This window comes from Colius striatus, chromosome 4, assembly GCF_028858725.1.
Source record: "Colius striatus isolate bColStr4 chromosome 4, bColStr4.1.hap1, whole genome shotgun sequence".
Lineage (NCBI taxonomy): Eukaryota > Metazoa > Chordata > Aves > Coliiformes > Coliidae > Colius > Colius striatus.
Genome location: NC_084762.1, coordinates 74,507,371 through 74,528,037, shown reverse-complemented (window position 1 = coordinate 74,528,037; position 20,667 = coordinate 74,507,371). Strand labels below are relative to the sequence as shown.

Here is a 20,667-nt window from a genome sequence, read left to right as displayed (position 1 = left end):
CATGTACATAGAAATTACAGTGCTTCTCTCAAATGTGGTGGACTTGTGCTTTTAAAAATCAGGCTATGTATGGTCCTGGTTTTTTTTCTTTCATATCACTCTATCCCCATATTGTTAAGCCTGGGTGAAAGAAGCATTAATATGGAGTTGGGACATGGAGAGGCAGCCTGCTTCACTGACACTCAAGTTAATCTGAACCCAAGTTTGAATTCAGATACAAAAATACCATTTTTATTAAAGTATCGGTATACAAACTTCAAATACCATATGTCTTCTTTGATGTATTTAATTAGCATCAGGAACAAAACCAGAGTGAGTAGGAGGAATTTCTCTCTCTCTTTTCCTTTGGAATGCTGAAAATTTGTTCCTCCAGCTGAATGTAAAAGATGCAATATAGGAACTTCAGAAGCAGTTACTTTTTTTCCCAGGACTCACTTGGGTTTGATGACTAGTGCCCAGGCCTTTATCAGTAAGAAGCTCAGCTAGAAAGCCGCCAAATAGATAGTTTAAGGACCTTACTTACGTTTTTAGCCAATGTGCAGACTTTACATACATCCAACTATCTGTGAGATTACTGATAAAGCAGAAAGTAAATGCTGCCACTAAAAATGTTTATCCTCTTGCTCATTTTTTTGGTGCATTTTAAAAGCTCCTGAAAGGTAATGCAGCTCAGTGGAAGAAATTTGTGATCATGCTGCATAAATCACAACATGCAATTTCAAGCAGGCAGTAGAGAGGCTTCTAAAGGCAATGTCCAAGAGTTTTGGGGTACTCAGTAAAGATAGCTTAAGCCTCAGTTAGAGCTGCAGGAAATCCATGTAATCAGCAGAGGGAGAGGGCCTTCTTTAAGAGGATGTTTGGTGCTCGCTGGAGGACCCTCTCTCTTCCCCACTGAATAGCCCCCTCTCCCATGCAGTTCCACTGGTAGATACTAAACAACTTATCATTTAAGGCACCGATTTTACATTGCCAACTCACTCATTTGTGTATAGGAGGTGGAGGGAAAAAATTCCCCATCCATGCCCAGTAACACCAGAAATTTCTGTGCCATATGCTGTTCAACTTTCCTTAAAACCATCAGGTTGTTGGAAAATGTCTTTTTCCCATCTGAGGACTTTTTTGACTTTGACTGACAAAAAGTTAGCACTATTAGATGCTTAGGAAGACAGTGACTGATTCTTCTTAGGAGACATGAGGAGGTGGTAGGTAACCCCTAGACTTTTCTTTTCCCTCTTCTCTCTTCTCTATCTCAGCCAGCATCCAGTTCTACCTGTACAGCACATGTTGCAGGAAAGAATGAACTAAGCACACAGAAAATCTTGTTGACTTAATAACATATCAAGCTTGATTTGTTCCTTCTGCTCCCTGGATTCATCTGTTTTAAGCTTCCTGCATCCTAAGAAGAGGAAGGAGTGAAAGAGACCACAAGAGACTGAGATACCAGCCTGATTATCTTCTTATGCTGCTGATAGTTCAAACAAATCCTACTGTAAACATTCTCTTTGGGCAGGGAACTAGCTCTTCATAATTGTTTGTAAAATGCCTAGCACAGGTTGACTGCTGAGATATAAAAAAGCACAACAGAAGTTGCTGAGTTTCCAGTGTAAATATATAGCAAGGAGACAGTACAGCAGTACAATGCAGTCCAACAGCCTTTCTAAAAGTAGCACCAAAGTGTGATCTGCTGAGAAATACAAAGCCCTAATGGTACAAAACGTTCAGTGTAGGTGATAAACCATCCCCACGCGGCACTCTGCTGGCATCAAAGGTGTTTTGCAGAAATAGCCTCTAATTCCCACGAGCCAACTTTGAGTCACCTTCTGAGACTTTGCAGTAGCATAATCATGTCTGAGGAAGAATGACTATCCTAGCTTGCTTTTTTTCTCTTTTGCTTGTGTGCACTTTGAGTCACTACCAAAAACAATCATTATAGATGAAGTTCTTAGGTTTCCCTAAACAGAAGCATGGTGAGCATTGGGTTGTTTAGTCTCTGTAAAATCAGATTCAAAGCATTTCTGCTTTTCCTTCAAAGTGCCTAGAAGACCCTTGTGGTTCATTGTCCCCTATGTTGCTGTACATCCCAGAAAAAACATTGAGGCAGACAATGCTCTATTTTGTTCTGGTAATGGTTAGAAACATGGAAAACATCATCAATATAAAAGAATGTTGATGAGATGTGGGCTTCAGGAGACTTCAGTAGAGATCAGTTATAATAGCGAAAATGATTGTAAGCAGGTCAAGTTCCTTCAGTTCCTCTGAACAGAGTATGTGAAGCTGATATAATCTATGCACTTCCTATTCCTGGAGTTTGTATCTAACACTACTGCAGCTATCAACTATGAGAGCAAGCACTGTTTTGGGTAATTCTCAGGAGACAATCATAAGCAGTGACTGGGGCAACCCTGGAAAGGTACCAGTCTGTGTGAGGTCCTGTTAGGAGCCATGCACTCTGCTTGCAGTGTTACTCAATGTGATTGGCCTCTCCCTTTTCATGTGATTAAAGGTGGCCTGTTGATGGGTCACGGAGAAACAGAGAACCATGGAAGAACAGTTTGGCTGCTGGACAGCATAAAGTGAGAACTAATTGTTGGAATTTCATACTTAGTGTTTGAGATTTGACAGAGCTGAGTAATCTTAAATAACAGCTCTGAAAAGCAAGCAACGCCTTTCTCCCCGGGTTCAGCCACAGGACTGCCATCTCTGGCCCCACACTGCTGCTGCTGCTCTCAGGGCTTCCCCAGGAGACAGAAGCAGCCAGGCACACAGACCTATGTATCCATTCCAGAGTTGCCATGAGGGATTCTTTTATGTCCTTTTGTTGATTTTACTTTTTTAGTTTGAAATCTAAGCAACAGGACAGATGATGGTGCTTCCCTCTATTGGTATTGTGATTTAAGTTGTCTATGGGATATAAAGTGAATCAATATCTGAGTTGTAGGTGGCTGCCTACAGTGGAGCTGTCTCATGGGTTTCTGTACACTCTGTGACAACCAGACGAAGGGTCTGGGAGAGGTGATGGTTGCTCAGGTTTACACTCAGGAGGAAGCAGAGCTCACAGTGCTGTGTCACCTGGTGCCAAAGCCCCATCCCAGTCGCACCATCCTGTCTGCCAGTCTGGAACTGATGAATCATAGAAGAGGATACCTGGACATCTCTGGAACTTCTTAGCCTGGGTACCTTTCCACGTAGAGAGTATTTATTTAGCACAACTTTCTTCTGTTAGCAATTGTTCATTGTCAAAACAGCTATTTGGAGGCTGTTGTAGCTGCAGCCCTGCAGTGCAATATTCCCCTCTGGCCCTAAGCTGTGTTTGCTGTTGGCACAAAGAGCAAAGCTGTTGCCTTTACTTCTCGTCTCGAGTTGCCTTAAAACCTTGTCACGGTTTTCCACAGGGAGGCCAAGATGAACTCACTTGTCTGCAAGTCTTAACATGATGTCTGCCTTGGTTCCTGATGTAGACATACCCAGTGTTACACTGTTGAATAAAGCTGGGGAGGCTGGGCAGGTTACTGTGAGGCTGAGGCAAAAGCGTCTTTTCTACCAGCTGTTGGCACAGCTTTCAACTCTGGGTGCAAGCCTGGTGGGGAGGGATGTCACTCTGGCAGGAGATGAGGTCAGCATTTCACTAGAGATTGAAAAGATTTTTAAGGAAGGATTAATGCTTTTTTTATTTTAACCAACAGCAAAATTCTTTATTGTGATCAACACAGTTAAAGAAACCACCAAAACTATTTGGCTTCTTTGTTTTTTTAATCTTGTGACAAAGCATTTGACATTTTTTAAACAAAGGGGGCATAAAATCCAAATTTGTGTTTTTAATCTTCTGAAATGCAGTTGCCTCTCAGTTGTCTTTGGGAGCAAGGGATCAGCGTGAAGGTAAATAAAAAATGAGTTAGAGCATAATTACGTTCTGTTCATATTTTTGAACACTACTAAACTGGGGGAGGTGTGACTGTGGCAGAGAATTTTAGTAACTGAATGTAGCTTGATGACTGCTTTCCTGCTGCAGCCACTCTCCAAAATGAGAAATCAGTTACATTATATAATCACTGCTAATAACTGTTCAGGTGCTTCTTTGGCATTTTCATCAGTGCAGCACCCAGGTATTTTTGAATCTAATGCTGCCTTGTGGTAACTGATGGTTTAAAAGTAGAGTGGCGTTATAATACATAAAATTGTATAATGGTGACAAGATAAAGGACATAGATATGAGTTTTTTCTATTCCTTGTTTTCTTTTCAAAAATTATATTGATAATAACCAGATTCAGTGATGATAGTAATCTCATTTTCTCTCTTATTTCCCCTATTTTATTACTTTCTAACATGGACTTCTGTCTTGCCATGCTGTCTCTAAAGCTACCAGGCGTCTGAGCCCCACCAGTGCAGAGGTCCATCATCTCTGTTTTCATGTCTTCTGGACTTCACAGAAGCTTTTTGGCTCATGCACGTGCTGTTTACTTTAGGCATAGAGAGATATTTGGGCAAGGTGTGTAGGAGGGAGAATACCCATACTTCTGAGATGGCAAAAAAAAAAGAGTTACTAAAGGAATATGCAAAGAGATACATTAACAGCAAGTCAGTAAATTTAACTGTCTGTCATTTAGCTGTCAGATGTTATTCAAGGAGCAAGTTTGGACAATGCAGCTTCAGCAGCTGCAGATGTCCTGCAGTGTGATCTGCTAGTGTGTCATTGAGCTTTTCAAGGTAAACTCCTGACAGGTACCTGTAATTTGAAATCCACCACATGAATGAAATGTTTTCCTCCTTAGGATGTATGACAGAAAGTTTAAACAAAAAGATAGTGTATGGAGGGGATTTTTTTAGAAGGACTGGGGAGAAGGGCAAAGAGGAGAGCAAGCATCATCTTGCCTGTCACAAAGAGTGACATCAGGAATACCATAGCTAGAAGGAGATACTGCTGTTTTTTCAGGTAAGTGCTTTACTGTATAGGAAGTGTAAACAGAGTTTCTGTAAGAATTATTACCAATAAACATGAGTGTCTTTTCTGTCTCTTTAAAAAAGTCTTCTCGGTGCTACCAGTGACAAAATATAGCCAGAAGTGCAAAATGAAAAACTGAAGAAATAATTAGTGCTCAAAGTTTAACTTTTCCTATAATAGAAAATAAAAATGACAACAATTGCTTGATAGCTCAGTCAACTGGCAATAAGGCTGGTTTTCAGCAGAAGATGCTTAATAAAATAATTCTCCTTTGAATGATTAGAGCAGAGAAATTACGTGTGACATCTCAAAGATTCTGAATGAAGCATTTATGACATAGTTTCTCAGCTCTAACTTTCTTCCCTTTTATTTTCAGATCTTAGAAATTATAATATTCTGCATTCTCCTCTATTTTTACAAAAGAAAGGCTGTGAAACACATTGTGGTCTTGTTAATGATGATAGCACTACTAGGTAAGAATAATTTATTCACTTTAATGTTCCTGTCTGTTATTTGATAATTCCTTGTCACTCAGTCTCCCCAGCTAGTTTAGATTAGGGCTGTTTCAAAGCAGTGTGCTGAAAAAGAATTGTTGAAAATTTCATGTGATTCTTACTATGGTCTCTTTTTGCAGAGAAACCTGATTATGAAACGCTGTTTCTATGCTTAATGCTGGGACTATTTCCTTTTACAGATTTCCTGAAATTAATATGCTGTGTGCAATGATATTCTGAAGCTTTTTTTTAAATAACATTTCAGCTTTAGATCTTGGGAAAGCAAACTGTTTGAACTGTTTCGGGGAGCAGGATAGCTATTTAAATCAGTTCTTTAAAAGAGAAGAGTTTAAGACCTTGTAAGCACTCTGTAAACAAATGCAGCGATATGCTGTGATTGTACAGAAACTTTGAATTATTTATGCTTGCTTGCATATGCAAAATCTCAAACGTTGCCACCTTTCCAGCAGCAACAAGAACTCAGTGGGCCACTGAAGTTTGTCTTCCGATTGTTGTTGCTATAATCAGTACCCAGGGGAATAAGGGAGATAATTTCATCAGGCAGTTTTCAACGAAGTTAAACTTGGATCTGTTTTGAAAAATGTCAGGAGGCTATTTCTAAAACTTCACCACTTGCAGGCATATATTAAGAATTTGTCACCACTCTGTGTCTTCTCTCATCTTTGTCTTGTTACTTCTCCATGGAACCCTGATGAGACACCACATTTCTTTGGTTGCAGCAAAAGATGCTTGAACTGTGCCACTGAAGTCAGTGGTTATATTTCTGCTGAGTTTAGTGGGTGGATGTATCAGTCTACAAAGAGTTATAAAACACATTTCTAGTGGAGCTGGCCAGGAGTGTTTCAATGAAACAGAAGTTGACTGAATTTTGCCAGTTACACAAGTTGGATTTAGCTGAATGTGAAAAGTTGTCACAGACAGTTGATTTATTAACTGTCTTCCTTCAGAACCCTGTGTGGTTTCTTACTCTGTTGAAAAGCTCAGACTTTCAGATCAACTTTTTGGGACAGTCTTCACATTGACGTTTCCCAGTGCTAGAAACATCAGGTTCTGTAGCTCTGCAGAAGCCTTGAAGGGTTTCCATGCACTCTGCATGAGGCTGAGATGGAAGAGCCCCAAAAGCCTTAGGACTAACTGTTTGACTGCTCTTGGTTTGGAAGTTTGAAGTGAGAGCCCAGCCACCCCCCAGCTCCTAGCATAGAGTCCAGCTCTGAGGTGCTCTGCAACTTCCAATCCTGCCATGAGAAGCATGGAGCACAGCATGCTCACGAGCAGTGAGCAGGTCCAGCTTCCTGCTCACAGAGCTGGAAGCCTGGAAATCCCCAGATAAGCTTCTTCACTTGACTGCTGTGGTTCTGGGCAGACCCACCACGATGGCTGCCCCAAGCAAGGTGTGCATGTGGCTCCAGGAGCCCTGGTTTGTTGGACTACATAGCCCTGCATACCTATTCTGTCATGGAGCCTGCCAGCCCTGATGCCACCCATGCCAAAGGGACACATGGAGCTGCTGAACAGCAGCAGGGCTGCAAACCTGTGCTCCAGCAGGCACTCACTGGAGTTCAGTGGTCAGGCTGCAATCAAACAAATGTACAATTTCAGCTGGTGGCTGCAGAGGTTTTGGTGAGCATATGCAGCTTGAGGAAAAATGTGTCATTGTTTCTGCTCTATTAAAAAAGACACAAACAAACAGATCCTGGTTCATGGGAACTTTAGAAATACTGACATTTCCCTTGAGCAGGAAACCCAGAACTGTGGCTGGCTCTGGTTCCTGCAGCTGTCCTGGTGCCTGGCAGTCCCCACAAAGATACACTTGGAGCCTTCTGCTTGGTCTCTGACCTTTCTGCTGAGCAAAGTGACGGTGGGGGCTGAGAGAGGGCCCAGCAGCTTTGCTCCCAGCCATCTGACACATGCACTGTTCTCAGAGGGCCCTGGCTGTGGGACAGGTAGATGAGGCTCACGATCTCAGTCACAGCTCATGGAAGGAGATTTCTGCCTTTTCTCATATTTGCACAGATACCTTCCAGGTGGAGGGTTCATACAGATGTAAATTAAATGTAGAAAAGTTTATTTAAACAGAAGGCAACGTTTCTGTTTCACTAGACATGAAAGCTGATTTCATTATGATGAAATACAGAGGTGATTGTAAAATCATGGAATCACAGAATCACAGAATGATAGGGGTTGGAAGAGACCTCAAAAGATCATCTAGTCCAACCCCTCTGCTCAAGAAGTTCCAACTAGATCAGGTCACACAGGAACACATCCAGGTGGGTTTTCAAAACCTCCAGAGAAGATCCTCCCTGGGCAGCCTGTGCCAGGGCTCCCTCACCTGAACAGGAAAGAAGTTTTTCCTGAAGTTTAAGTGGAACTTTTTGTATTTCAGCTTTTGTCCATTATCCCTAGTCCTATCACTGGACACTACAGAAAAAAGTGTTGCCCATCCTCTTAGCAAACACCTTTCAAGTATTTGTATCAATGAGATTCCCCCTCAGTCTCCTCTCCTCCAGGCTGAACCGTTCCAAATCCCGCAGCCTTCCCTCATAAGAAATCTGCAAATGTTTTGATTAGTACAACTCTGCAAGTTCATTTTGGTGAGAATTGTCTTACCTCATGTATATACTGGGAGTTATCATAAGTTTTTGGGGAAAATATTTCAGATTAAAGTGGGATTTCTGAGTTTCCTGCCCTAACAGCTGGAAAGTGACATCATTTGTCACACAAGCCTTGAGGGAGTGTCATTCTATCAGAAATAGGAAAACCATTTGCTAGTTTTTGAAACTTGTTCTGGGGCTACTTTAAATAAAAAAAGATAAAAAATCAACACACGCAAACAAATCTGATGCTTTCTTTTCTGGTTTGTTGAAATTGTAAGCGGTGAAACCTGCCCTTTCATCAGAAACAATTTTTCAGCAATCTTTACCCTTAGTTGGACAATTCAAACTACTAATTTCTACTTTCAAGCGTTCTTTTAAAAGAATAACTCCCCCATGTTAGAATGCAAATCTCAGTTTTTATGCAGGCTGCTTTTTGGGGCTTGAGTGTATTTTTTGGCTTTTTATCATATCATTAGCACCAGTGCAGGCCAGCATTTGACCTCCTCTGCTTAGTTTTACTGCTGTGTTTGTTAAACTACTCCAGTTATTTCCATTACAGAACAAGAAGTGATGTACTTTGTGGAAAGGTTGTTGTGATGGTGAACAGGATCATCATGAGATGCATGCAACTCTTAAACTCCCCCTGAACTTTTGGACTTGCTATAAGAAAAATGCTTGCAATCAAAACCACAGACCTGAATTCATTCTTCTTCCCCCATCTTTTCTCCCAATCCTTGGCCTGAACTTTTTACACGGTGCACCTCTCCTTGCCAATCTGAATTTTGCTGTTAAGGGAGGATGAAATCCAACACTCCTGAGTTCTGGAAGAGGGTGGAATTGGATCCCAGCTGGGGGATGGTGCTCCTGATGATTAATTTACCTTTCTTCAAAGGTCATCTCTGGACCCTGACTCTTCTTACAATTTTTAATTTCTTTTGAAATCGTTACATTTCATTTGCAGTAATAACAGCCTGCTTGGGTTAGCTTCAACAAACCAAGGGCACACTCCAAAATGAAATCTAAAGTAACTCCTAGCTAAGCTGTCAGCCTCTTTGTTCCTATGCGACCTGATCTAGGTGCACCTGCTTCTGCAGGGGGATTGGGCTAGATGATGTCTAAAGGTCCCTTCCAACCCCACCATTCTACGATTCTATGTTTCTATGTGTATTGCAAGATTTCTCTGAACTGACAACATGTATCAAAATTGTTACCTGCTGTCCGAGATTTGTTTGTGGTGATGCAATGACAGTTAGTAAATGGACTGAAAATACACTACTGAAATGTTCTGTTCTGTGGGATAAATCTAGAAAATTATAGAATCACAGAATCTTAAGGGTTGGAAGGGATCTCGAAAGCTCACCCAGTTCAACCCCTCTGCCAGAGCAGGACCACCTAGAGTAGGTCACACAGGAACTCATCCAGGTGGGGTTTGAATGTCTCCAGAGAAGGAGATTCCACAACCCACCTGGGCAGCCTGTTCCAGTGCTTCATCACTCTCATAGTGAAGAAATTTTTCCTTCTGTTTCTTTGGAACCTCTTATGTTCCAGCTTATACCCGTTGCCCCTTAAGAGCCCTATCTCTGAAATGAAATGCAGCCTCCAGTGTTGGTTTGTCTGCTCTCAGCATATAACCTGAGGGGACAGTTAGGTGCTTTGGGATGTGATCCCAGAAGTCAACTTTGGCCAGTTTTGGCCAGCTTCCATCTCAGCTCTGAATAGATAAGGAGAATAAAGTGGCATCCAAATTCGCAGCTGGACCCAAATGAAGTATGTCTGGAAGATGTGGAGACTGATAGTCCAACATTTAGAGCATATGCCCAGCAGTGAGAAATGGATCTAGTTCTTACCTTACCCAGAGCTCAGCCTCTATCATACACACACACATGAGTCCTACCTTGCAAGACTTTTATCTGACTCTGACCTCAGCTATCCTGTTGAAACCAGGAAAGCTTTGAGTAGATGCCAGGTTGCAGACCTCAGTGCTATGAGAACTTAAAGCACAAAGCACACATGGAGTGAAGGCCACTCTGAGTTTAGGCAGTAGTTTAGCAAGCATTTCTAAAATTGCACACTTGGTCTGAGGTGCCCAAATCCTACCTCAATGTCCTTTTAGGTGATCAGACCTGTGGCTCCTCAGACTTGGCACCTCATTCTCCCTCATTGATACTCTGAGGTCACTGCTGTGAAACCTGCCCTGCTAATCTATCCTTTTCCCTTTCAGCATCACTGACTGTCATTGCTGTAAAGGCTGTGGCCAGCATGATAACACTTTCTGTGAAGGGGAAAATGCAGCTAACTTACCCTGTTTTCTATATCATGATTATTTTAATGGCAACTTCTTGTGCTTTCCAAGTAAAGTAAGTGAGATTCTACTCTTCTCCTAACCTTTGTACCCATTTTATCTGTTGATTTTGTTCGGTACTGATGTTGGCTCCAAATACAAGTTGCACCTAAAGGTAAAAAATTCCTGGCAGGGTTTTGACAGATGCTTGAATTACCAACAAATGATTGTATTGTTTATTTAGGCTTTATTTCTCTGTTTACAATGGATTATTATAGGTGCCACCTCCTCTCGTTATCACCTTATACAAGATCTTCCCAAATTTACTTCTAGTTTTGGCATAGATCTTGCACTCATGAAATTCAATTTATATTTCTGTAGATTTGGGGGAGAAGTGTACTTTTTGAACCCTTCATTGTTCAGTAATCAAATGCCACGTTTACCCTCATTATGTATCTCTTTTCATAGAATCATACAATCACAGAATCACAGAATGGTGGGGATTGGAAGGGACTTCTAGAGACCACCAAGTCTAACTGCCCTGCTCAAGTAGGTCCACCTAGATCAGGTCACACACGAACACATCCAGGCAGGTTTTGAAGACCTCCAGAGAAGGAGACTCCACAACCCCTCTGGGCAGCCTGTGCCAGGGCTCCCTCATCTGAACAGTGAAATAGTTTTTTCTTATGTTTAAATGGAACTTTTTGTGTTCCAGCTTCATCCCATTACCCCTTGTCCTGTGACTAGGTAGAAAAAGATATGCCCCAACCTCCTGACACCCACCATTTAGATACTTACAAATATTAATGAGATCCTTTCTCAGTCTCCTCTCCTCTTCAGGCCCCAGTTCCCGCAGCCTTTCCTCATAAAGGAAGAGGCTCCATTCCCCTGATCATCTTGGTGGCCCTGTGCTGGACTCTCTCCAGAAGTTCCCTGTCCCTCTTGAGCTGAGGAACCCAGAACTGGACACAGGACTCCAGGTGAAGCTTCACCAGGGCAGAGGAGAGGGGGAGCAGAACCTCCCTTGACCTGCTGGTCACACTCTTCTTGATGCATCCCAGGATGCCATTGGCCTTCTTCGCCACGAGGGCACATTGCTGGCTCATGGTTAGTTTATTGTCAACCAGGACTCCCAGGTCTCTCTCTGCAGAGCTGCTCTCCAGCAGGTCAATCCCCAGCCTGTACTGGTGCGTGGGGTTGTTCCTTCCCAGATGCAGGACTCTGCACTTGTCCTTGTTGAACCTCGTGAGGTTCCTCTCTGCCCAACACTCAAGTCAGTCAAGATCCCGCTGAATGGCAGCACAGACTTCTGGGGAATCAGCCAGTCCTCCCAGTTTGGTGTCATCAGCCAACTTGCTGAGGCTACACTCTGTCCTCATCCAGGTCATTGATGAAGATGTAGAACAAGACTGGCCCCAGAACCCATCCCTGTGGAACTCCACTGGCCACAGGCCTCCAACTCGATTCTGTGCCGTTGATCACCACCCTCTGGGCTCTGTCATTCAGCCAGCTCTCGATCCACCTCACTGTCTACTCATCCAAGCCACACTGCTTGAGCTTTCTGATGAGGATGTTATGGGAGCAGTGTCAAAAGCCTTGCTGAAGTCAAGGTAGATGACATCCACTGCTCTCCCCTCATCTAGCCAGCCGGTTATGCACTCATAGAAGGATATCAGGTTGGTCAAACAGGATTTCCCCTTGATGAATCCATGTTGACTCCCCCTGATAACCGTCTTTTCCTTCATACGTTTCATAACAATTAACAATTTTCCCCAGCCTATATCACTAATCAGATCAAAGAAGAGAGTTTATCCCAATTTTTTCCTTCCCTCTGTTAACTCTGCATGTTGTGCTTTGCTACCCTGTATGTCTGTACCTTTTTAGGAAACAGTTAAATTTTGGTGTGCAGGGGACATCTATTTTTTCCCCAATAGCCTCTGGCCTGTTAAGTGATTGTTTTATGCTGCCTTTGCAGATTGCTGAGGGTGGCAGTATGGTGAAATACGGATTGCATCTGAACAGAGACTCCATTCCCTTTACTCTAGTTCCTCTGCTTCAGGTGCCGATAGCAATCGTTCAGTAACCTCATCTAGACTGCTCCAGTTCGAGTCAGAGTGTTTACTTGCCTGATTATTTTCCTGTAGAAGAGCCAGCCCAGCTTTCTCGTGGCAGAACATACCATTCCCATGTGGAATCAGAAAGTCCTTGCGTTATTACGCAGTGACTCTCCATGGCTGACTCAGGAACTCCCCTGTAACAGATTACAGAGTGATTTACGTCGAGCTTCTCTGTGAGAACAGCTCAGGGCATTTAAAATAGAAAAGAAAAGCTTAGTAACTAGGAAGCTGCTGAATTAACCTCTCCTTCTTGCCAGTTTTTTTCTTGCTCTGTTTTGCTGGGTCAAAACTCAAACAGAAATTAAATATACCCATTCTGTATCCTGGTCTCAGTATCTTTTTTCTCTCTTGGATACCTTTTCTAGTAGAGACTGTGCTGTCAGTCTAAATTTTTCATTGTATTTATTTCCTGACTTATTTTATATGGCTGTTGTGGGTTAGCTCAGAACAGCCTGTGCTGCAACATCCTTCTGGATTCAATGCTGGGCCTTGATATCACTGTTTTAGTCCCTGTGACCAAATTTGTTGCAAATGGGAGAAAATAATGAGGTGTTCTCAATGACTTCAAAATCCTGGCCATCATGTGGATACGTAGGATTTCTTTATTTTTAAAGCACCATGGAGACTGTTCAACAGTTGCTAAAATAGCTATGCAATTATTTTAATGGCTAAAACAGATCCAAGCCTGGCCTTTCACTGTGCACATATATTGTACCAGTGAAACATTTAAGTGTGGTTCTTTTTATAGGTTTTGAATACACTCTGCAGCCTCATGATTTTTCTTTTTCTGTCTGAAATGCACTGTTCACTTAACAGAGTATCTGCCCGCACATCCAAGAGCTCATGCTCATGACTCATCACCCTGTGGGTTAAATGTTGATAGATGTGGTCGCTGTACAAATGGGTTGAATGTTTTGCCTCCTTCATACCTTGATGCAGACTGTGCAGGCTGCTCTATGGCCAGTGTCCTGGGCCTTCAGGTTTATGTGCAGCCTATGCTCTTGTGATCCTACACACCCTCGCTCATGATTCTGGTGAGAGTTTGAATTGCCCTTCTGAGGATCACAACAGAGTTTCTAACTCAAGAAGCACAGACTTGTTTGAGAACCCAAAGAATACACCTTATTGGACTTTCCCAGCAGGACAGAGTGTGTCTGGGCTATGATTGCATGGATAAACATACAAATATGTTTTTTAGCCAAGTCAGATAGAATGGTAGCAACAATTTGGGCTTCAGCAAAGTGAAACTGCTCTGATGAGAACTCGCATGTTCATGTCCATGCTGAACATATACCCTTAGACACTCTGTTTAAATTAGAGCAACTCATACCTGGCTGCTCACAGGGAAGAATCGATGCAGATCTTGATGGAGCATGTCCAGAGATGGGCAACGAAGCTGATGAAGGGTCTGGAGAACATGTCTGATAAGGAGTGGCTGAGGGAGCTGTGTGTGTTTAGACTGGAGAAGGGGAGGCTGAAGGGAGGCACGATCACTCTCTACAACTACCTGAAAGGAGGTTGTAATGAGGTAGGGGTCAGTCTGTTCTCCCAAGTGACAAGTGATAGAAGAAGAGGTAATGGCCAGGAGTGGTTTAGATTAGAGATTTGTAAGAACTTTTTCACTGAGGGAGTTGTTAGACACTGGCACAGGCTGCCCAGGGAGATGGGGGAGTCTCCATCCCTGAAGCTATTTAAAAGACATGTAGATGAGATGCTGAGGGAAATGGTTTAGTGATGGGCTTGGCAGTGTGAGGTTAGTGGTTGGACTCAATGATCTTAAAGGTCTTTTCCAACCAAAATGATTCTAAGATAAGCAGTAATATCCTGGCCTTCCTCCCTCATCTGGGGCAGATAAAATTTTTCCAACACTGCTTTGGAGGACTCTCCAATGATAGCTTATGGCCAGAAGAATCCAAACCAATCTTGCTTTCACCCATTTGTTTGTACTCTGAATAGCCAAAACCAGAAGGTGAATTCAATACACATACACATCTGTCTGGAGCTACTTGCTATTGAGATAAGAAGTGGTCACAGTTATTGTTAAACTGAAATAAAGAGGCTTAACCTAACTTAAAACTGTATTGAATCTCCTGTAGGCATGAGGTGCAGTAACACTTGTCTTCCAGGTTCTTGAATCAAGCAATGCATCTGTACGAAGCGACAGCAGTTGTGCCCATTAATTTTGTGTTCTTCACTACCAGTGCCATCATTTCAGGTTTGTTTTTGGCCTTCTGCCTCTACAGAATGACTTTCTAACCATCAGGTTTTCAAGAATTACTGCCTGTGAGCAGGGACACAAAGCAGTTGTGTTCATCTTCACAAAAAAGTTTTTCCTAAGTGACAGGTGTTTAAATTCTGAAAAATGAGTAAGTTCACAACTTTTGAAGCAAAATAAAACTAATCAAATCCTACCATTTCCAGAATTGATATGTGCAGTTTTCTGTGCCTTGCTGGCTTACTAGAAGTACCTGCATTTATCTTAGCCTCATCCTGACATCTAGTAAATGCATTTACCATGTGCACCCCAGCCTCTCCATATCCGAACTGGTAGAGTAATTTTAACAGCTTGGCAAACTACCCAAATGACAACCAGCTGTGATTCATAGTAGTTAGTATGTATTCCATTTCAGAAGGTGGAATTCTACATTAAGTGAAGGAAATAAAATGACTCCAAAGACTTTTTAAGTGTTTAACATTTTATTCTGGGTGAGAACTTTGAACTCGGCATTGTTTAAGAGAGACTGCAAATCTTGGAAATGGTGCACAGCGTAAGAACATGAGCAGGGAGGACGACTAAGATGTTGTATCAGCAATGAGCCAAAATGATCATGTTGTTAGAACATTTATGACTCATTTTAACACACACTGGGGGCTTTCCTGTCATTGCTGTGCAGGAGTTTCTCATGCAGAGCTGCCATTAATGAGAAGGGGAGTTAGCTTCACACACAGATTGCCTCAGCACCTGTGTTAGAAGAGACCTACACTTTGTGACTGAGAGGAGACTTGTGCCAAAAGGGGGTTGTGTTCTTGTGACCATATGGGGAATTTGGCCTTGTGCCTCCTTAAAAGATGAAGTACCTATTTGGGAATGGCTTTGAGACTGGATACACATGCATTTGCACCAAGTTAGTTAAACCCATGTAGGGCTTAGAGGAACAACCTCTGCTGAATATTGTTGGGGTTCTCCTAGAAGGCACCTTGTCTCACAATTCCCTCAAGCCCAGTTAGAGGCTTTGAAGATACAGTCACACCTCAGCTGCGCTGATTCACACTCTGGTGTTTCTAAGCAAAACTATGCCCATCAGTGGTTTAAAACTAAGATACTTGGCTGTGAATTTGGGCTGCTGAGATCCAGAAACACATCTGGTTTTGTCACCTCCACTGCAGAGGTGCTAATTCCTGGAAGAGCAGTGACCAGAAAGAGCTAGTGATCCCTTCAGCCAGAAAGATTTGGCAAACTTGGCAGCTGGAGCCCTTAACGTGGTCTGTTGGAGTGGTTTCATTAAATCATGAAGAACCTGTTAGCTGTACTGCTATGGCTCTGCTTGTGAATAAGACCTTGATTTTGACCTGCATAAGAACTGTTGCTGACAATGTGAAAAATACCCGCATCTGTGCAGTTACTAACACAGCACATGCTCCAACCCAATAGACTAAATCTTCTCCAGTATCCTGAGAAAGCCTAGATAATGGAATATGGGCGCATAAAGTACACCCATCACAATATGTATTAATACCTTATTTGGGATTCTTTTGCTCCATTTGAGCATGACACTGCTGCTGACCCTCCCAGCTGTAACTCATATCACTTGGAAGCCAGTCAAGATCTGCAATTCTTGTTTCTGTCACATTCCAGGGGTCATATTTTATCGGGAATTCCAGAGTGCAGCTTTTCTGAGCGTGTTCATGTTTCTGTTCGGGTAAGTCTATCAGCCTAAAATCTGTGCTAATGTTTGTACTGAAACAGCGTTGCTTTGCGGAATCCCTTCTTTTCTCAGTAAGAAGAAACTCGTTCTGTTATGAAAGTATTATGGAATAGTCATTATAGTAGGATAAAAACCATTAAAGGAAAGATTGATGTCTGTGCTTTGGGAGTTTGGAGGCCTGGTTTTGAATACAAATATGTAAAAATGTGAGACACTTATGAACTACTAATCTCCTGACGGAATGAAAAACCAGCAGCATGTGTTCCTCCAGAAGGAAGGAGAAATCACTGCCCTCCATGAATGACCATGTTATAGGGGATGCAACTGTGAGAAATCTCCTCCCATGTTACCTTCCATTTGCCTGTCCGTCTGGTCTTTGCTGCTATTAGGCGGGGGCAATTATATGAGTTGCTTGCCTGTGATGAAGGACTGTAATATCTCTCCCCTGTCTTCCTGTGCCAAGAAAGACACAGCATGCCTGGGGAAAAGTTCAGAGTGCACTAAGAAACTACTAACATTAAAGCTTTGAAGAAAGTCCTAGGTGTGAGAACAGAAACCTTCTGCTGGCTACCAGCACCATAACTACTCTGGGTACAGATGTCAGTCGCTTGGTAATCAACGTGAGATGGTTGAAAGCAATTCCCAGAACTGCTGGAAGTGTTTTTCCACAGTGCTGACAAATAAATGGGGCTGATAGCTATGTGCATCTTCCTTATCTGCAGCTGGAGTGGAGTAGGTGCACACAACCTCTATCTTGTCTGACTGCAGGAAAAGCGACCAAAAAAACGGAGCTGAGCAAATTCAACCCATGCATTTGGCAGGCAAGAATTAGTGGTTGTGTGTCCAGCACAGAGCGGATAGAAGATTTATCCAAGCCTAGCAGTTTCTCATCGCTCCTGGCTTACCGCTTGCCCCTGAGACACACAATCGAATGAGAAAAACAACAGAGATGTTGATTGTCTGCAGCTAGACTGAGTTGTTAATGAAACCGCAAATGCTAGAATGCTAGCCTAGATGCTCTGTGAAGATTTGCTTGGGGATTCAAATGTTGTGGTCTCACACTTACAGGCAAATGATTAGGTATATATTGCTGAAAATATAATTTTACCTGTGAGCCTTTGAAACCGATAATAAAGCTTCAGGAGTCAAAAACTAGACTGAAAGGGAGCCCAAGATGAATTTATAGAGCTGCCAGGAAAAAAAGTTTTGTTATAAACTGAGCAGCTTGGGTTTGGAAGTCCTTGAAAATGAAACACGGAAAGAAATTCTCATCTCGGATGCAGTGAACTGTTCCTAATGATACTATGCCGCTGCTATTTTGCAGGTGTCTCCTGTCTTTCCTTGGTGTATTTGTAATTGCAAGAAATAAAAGAGAGGAACATTTACAAACTCCTTTTATTGATTGTGGACATATTCCTGGTATGTTGGGCTTCTTTTGTGTCTCTCCTTAAAAATGAGATATAAGATAATGGGATGACTTTGGAGAGTTGAGTCACAAATGCACTCTAGTCATATTTAATAAATATACTGTTCCCTTAATTTCTATTACTGTTCCCAAAAGATTTTTCAAAGAATTTTTCAGAGTTTTTCCAAGCTATTGTTACAACCAGTCAAATGAAAACAATGATTACTGGAGCAAAGAATGTTTAGATGATGGATTGGTGGGGGATTTGTTTTATTAAAATTCTTCACAGAGTTGTTGTTTTTCCCTTCTCTCACCCCATTTCCTTAGGACAAAAACTGACAGGCAAAATACAACCAGATTCTCACAGTTCGTGCTATGGCACTTTGAAAAATGAAGACGGCTTGAAGAAAAGTCAAAGCTGAAAGAAGCAAGCACCTTACAAGCCAATTAACAGGAGCAGTGCCACTGGAACAAGGATCAGCAGCACCTTTTTTGTTGGATGAGTTCAAGTATATGTTGAACTCCTGTATGTTGATGAGTCATAGTATTATTTAATCCTACTTAATTTATTCCATGGTTGTCCCAGATGTGTTCAGAAGATAAAGGAAGCCTTAAGAAAACCTAAATAACCATTAATGAAACAGAACGTTCTTCAAGTATCAATGCCTCTTGGGGGTATTTTTAGAGTCTTAATTGCCTTGAAATGCAAATAAGCATGGAACAGAGTTATAAAATTTCCCCTTTGAAACCTCTCAGATCTGTGTAAATGCTTGAAAACTGTGAGAAATGAGGGCAATTTTCATAAGTAACATCTGAGCATTCTGCTATAACACCGTTTAAAATCTGATCCTTTCTGTCAGGAATCAAAACTGTGGGCACATATACAGTATACACAAATATGTACACACAAAGTTTTTTATATTATGTGTAAAGGGGAAATTCTGATAATCTTCTGCCATCGGATTCATCCCCTTATCTTCCAAGGAAATGGAAACACTTGTGTGAGGGGGGAGAAACATACGCATATGTGCACACATACACTTGAGGTGCCCAGCCAAGGCAGAGCTAAGGAACCAAGCTTGACATTTTATATCCTCCCAGAAGAGTCCTGTGCACTGAAATGGACTTCTGGTCTAGTCTTGCCTGAGGTTTAAATTCTGTTGTCAGGAAAACAGGGTTTTAGTGAGGAAAGTGCAAAGACCCCTAGAGGGAATGGGGTAGCCAGACTCCCTTCCTTGATGTGTCTTGATAAATACTCCTAAAAATGAAAAGTAGGGTGACTCCTGCCTCCTTCCTAAAGCACTGGTAATCCTGCATAAGGAAAGGCTGTAAGAAACAGGATCACAGAGAGTCACGATAACAATGGCATTTTTCCTTCATTAAACGGTAATGTCTCCATACTGATTTGAAGAGCCATCAATGATAAGTACATCAAGTTAGGCTCTGTTTTCAGCTCTGGGAAATCTTGGTGTCCCTCAGTCACATCCTTCCAGCAAGAAAGCTTCTTCTGAGCATTTGTCATGTGCCCACTCAACCTGTCCTGATGGCACTGATCCATCTCAGGCACAGTGGATGTCAGACACCTCCTTGGCAGAAATACGTGAAAGTGCTCTTGAAAAATGTTTGCATCTTGACTTAGGTTTGAATTGATCTGCAGTAATGGATAGGGACCATAGCCTGTGCATATTTTGTTTCAGTGGGCTGGGAGGAAAGAAGATCTTTTTCCAAAATAATTGTTTCTTTCATTTTAAAATCAGTACAACTGAAGATCCATAAGACAGTTTCCTTTCAAAGCCTACAAAGCTGCACTTTTCCCTATGCAACAGCACTGTTGTGGCAGCCAGGGCGTGAGGAGGCACATGAAGCTGTTTTTCAATGTGGACCTTTTCCAGCTGGCACAGGATGAGATTATGTGTCTGCACCTTACTTGTACCAGCTGCCTGGCCCTGGCCTTCCTTTCCTCTCTTACAGCTTAAGTTCAAGTTTCTAAAGCTTAAAAATGTAAAAGAAGCACATTCTTTTAATATGGTTTCTCCAGGGAGTAAGAGCATGCCTCTATCTTTCTTTTGCAAGTCAAATTTAAGCTGCTTTCTAAGTCTCAAGTGAGACTGTGTGCTAAAGATGGAAATAGGAGGCCTACAGGTTTTCATTCAGTGACCTGAGAAAAAAATGGGTGAAAGGATTTGGTTTCATTTCTTTTAGAATGATTGGCCTTGAGCATCATTTTGAAATCTGTTTCCAGGGCTTAGGAGAGTTGGAGTAGGTAATAAGGGTTACCAGCTATATGATTTTATCCTTAAAGCAATAAATCAAACAAAAACAATCTGTGGCAATAGTTATTGTTTATTATAAGCTACTGCATTTCTTCTTGAACAACATTTTTTTTCTTCCTGTAGGTTTTACAAAAATGATAAAGGTTAAAATGTTTTCTTTAAGCTGGAATGTAATTGAAATTAATTTGTGGAGCAGAACACTGGCAGAGATTACGTGCAATTAAAATTTGTGATTTAACATGGTTTTTGAGACGTGAGAGCATTCCATCTAATTAATGTATTGAAAGGTCAGAAAAACTCAGCGATGAGGATTCATTACTGCTCTGCCAAGAAAGTGACACAATTTGTTTCAAGAATCAGTTTCTAGTCAATGTCATTTTCAGATTCTGCTTGCGATATTTAGGTTGCAAACACCACAGACAACTGCCTGCTGAAAGAAAAGCCTTTTCACTGGAATACAAAACAGTCTCTGGAGCCCTTCTCTTTAATAATGAGTTATTTTCTTGCAGTGTTTTTCCTAACATCAAAAATGTGGGCCAGATATAAGCTGCAAAACTTGCACCTGCAAACTGAACTTTCTTGAGCAGATCCTTCCCAGGATCTCAGGAAATCAAAC

At 41.9% G+C, this 20,667-nt stretch overlaps 1 protein-coding gene across 1 annotated transcript in view; it reads left to right on the top strand.

Annotated features, from left to right (window-relative positions):
* The window catches only part of NIPAL2 (NIPA like domain containing 2), a 51,119-nt gene extending 30,954 nt beyond the window's left edge, over positions 1-20,165 (top strand). The window contains exons 6-11 of the mRNA XM_061995046.1: positions 5,317-5,413; positions 10,271-10,406; positions 14,574-14,662; positions 16,304-16,367; positions 17,698-17,792; positions 18,106-20,165. Coding sequence (XP_061851030.1) covers positions 5,317-5,413; positions 10,271-10,406; positions 14,574-14,662; positions 16,304-16,367; positions 17,698-17,792; positions 18,106-18,200 — 576 coding nt within the window. The 3' untranslated portion in view covers positions 18,201-20,165. The remainder of the gene's footprint in view (positions 1-5,316; positions 5,414-10,270; positions 10,407-14,573; positions 14,663-16,303; positions 16,368-17,697; positions 17,793-18,105) is intronic.
* Positions 20,166-20,667: the final 502 nt, after the last annotated feature.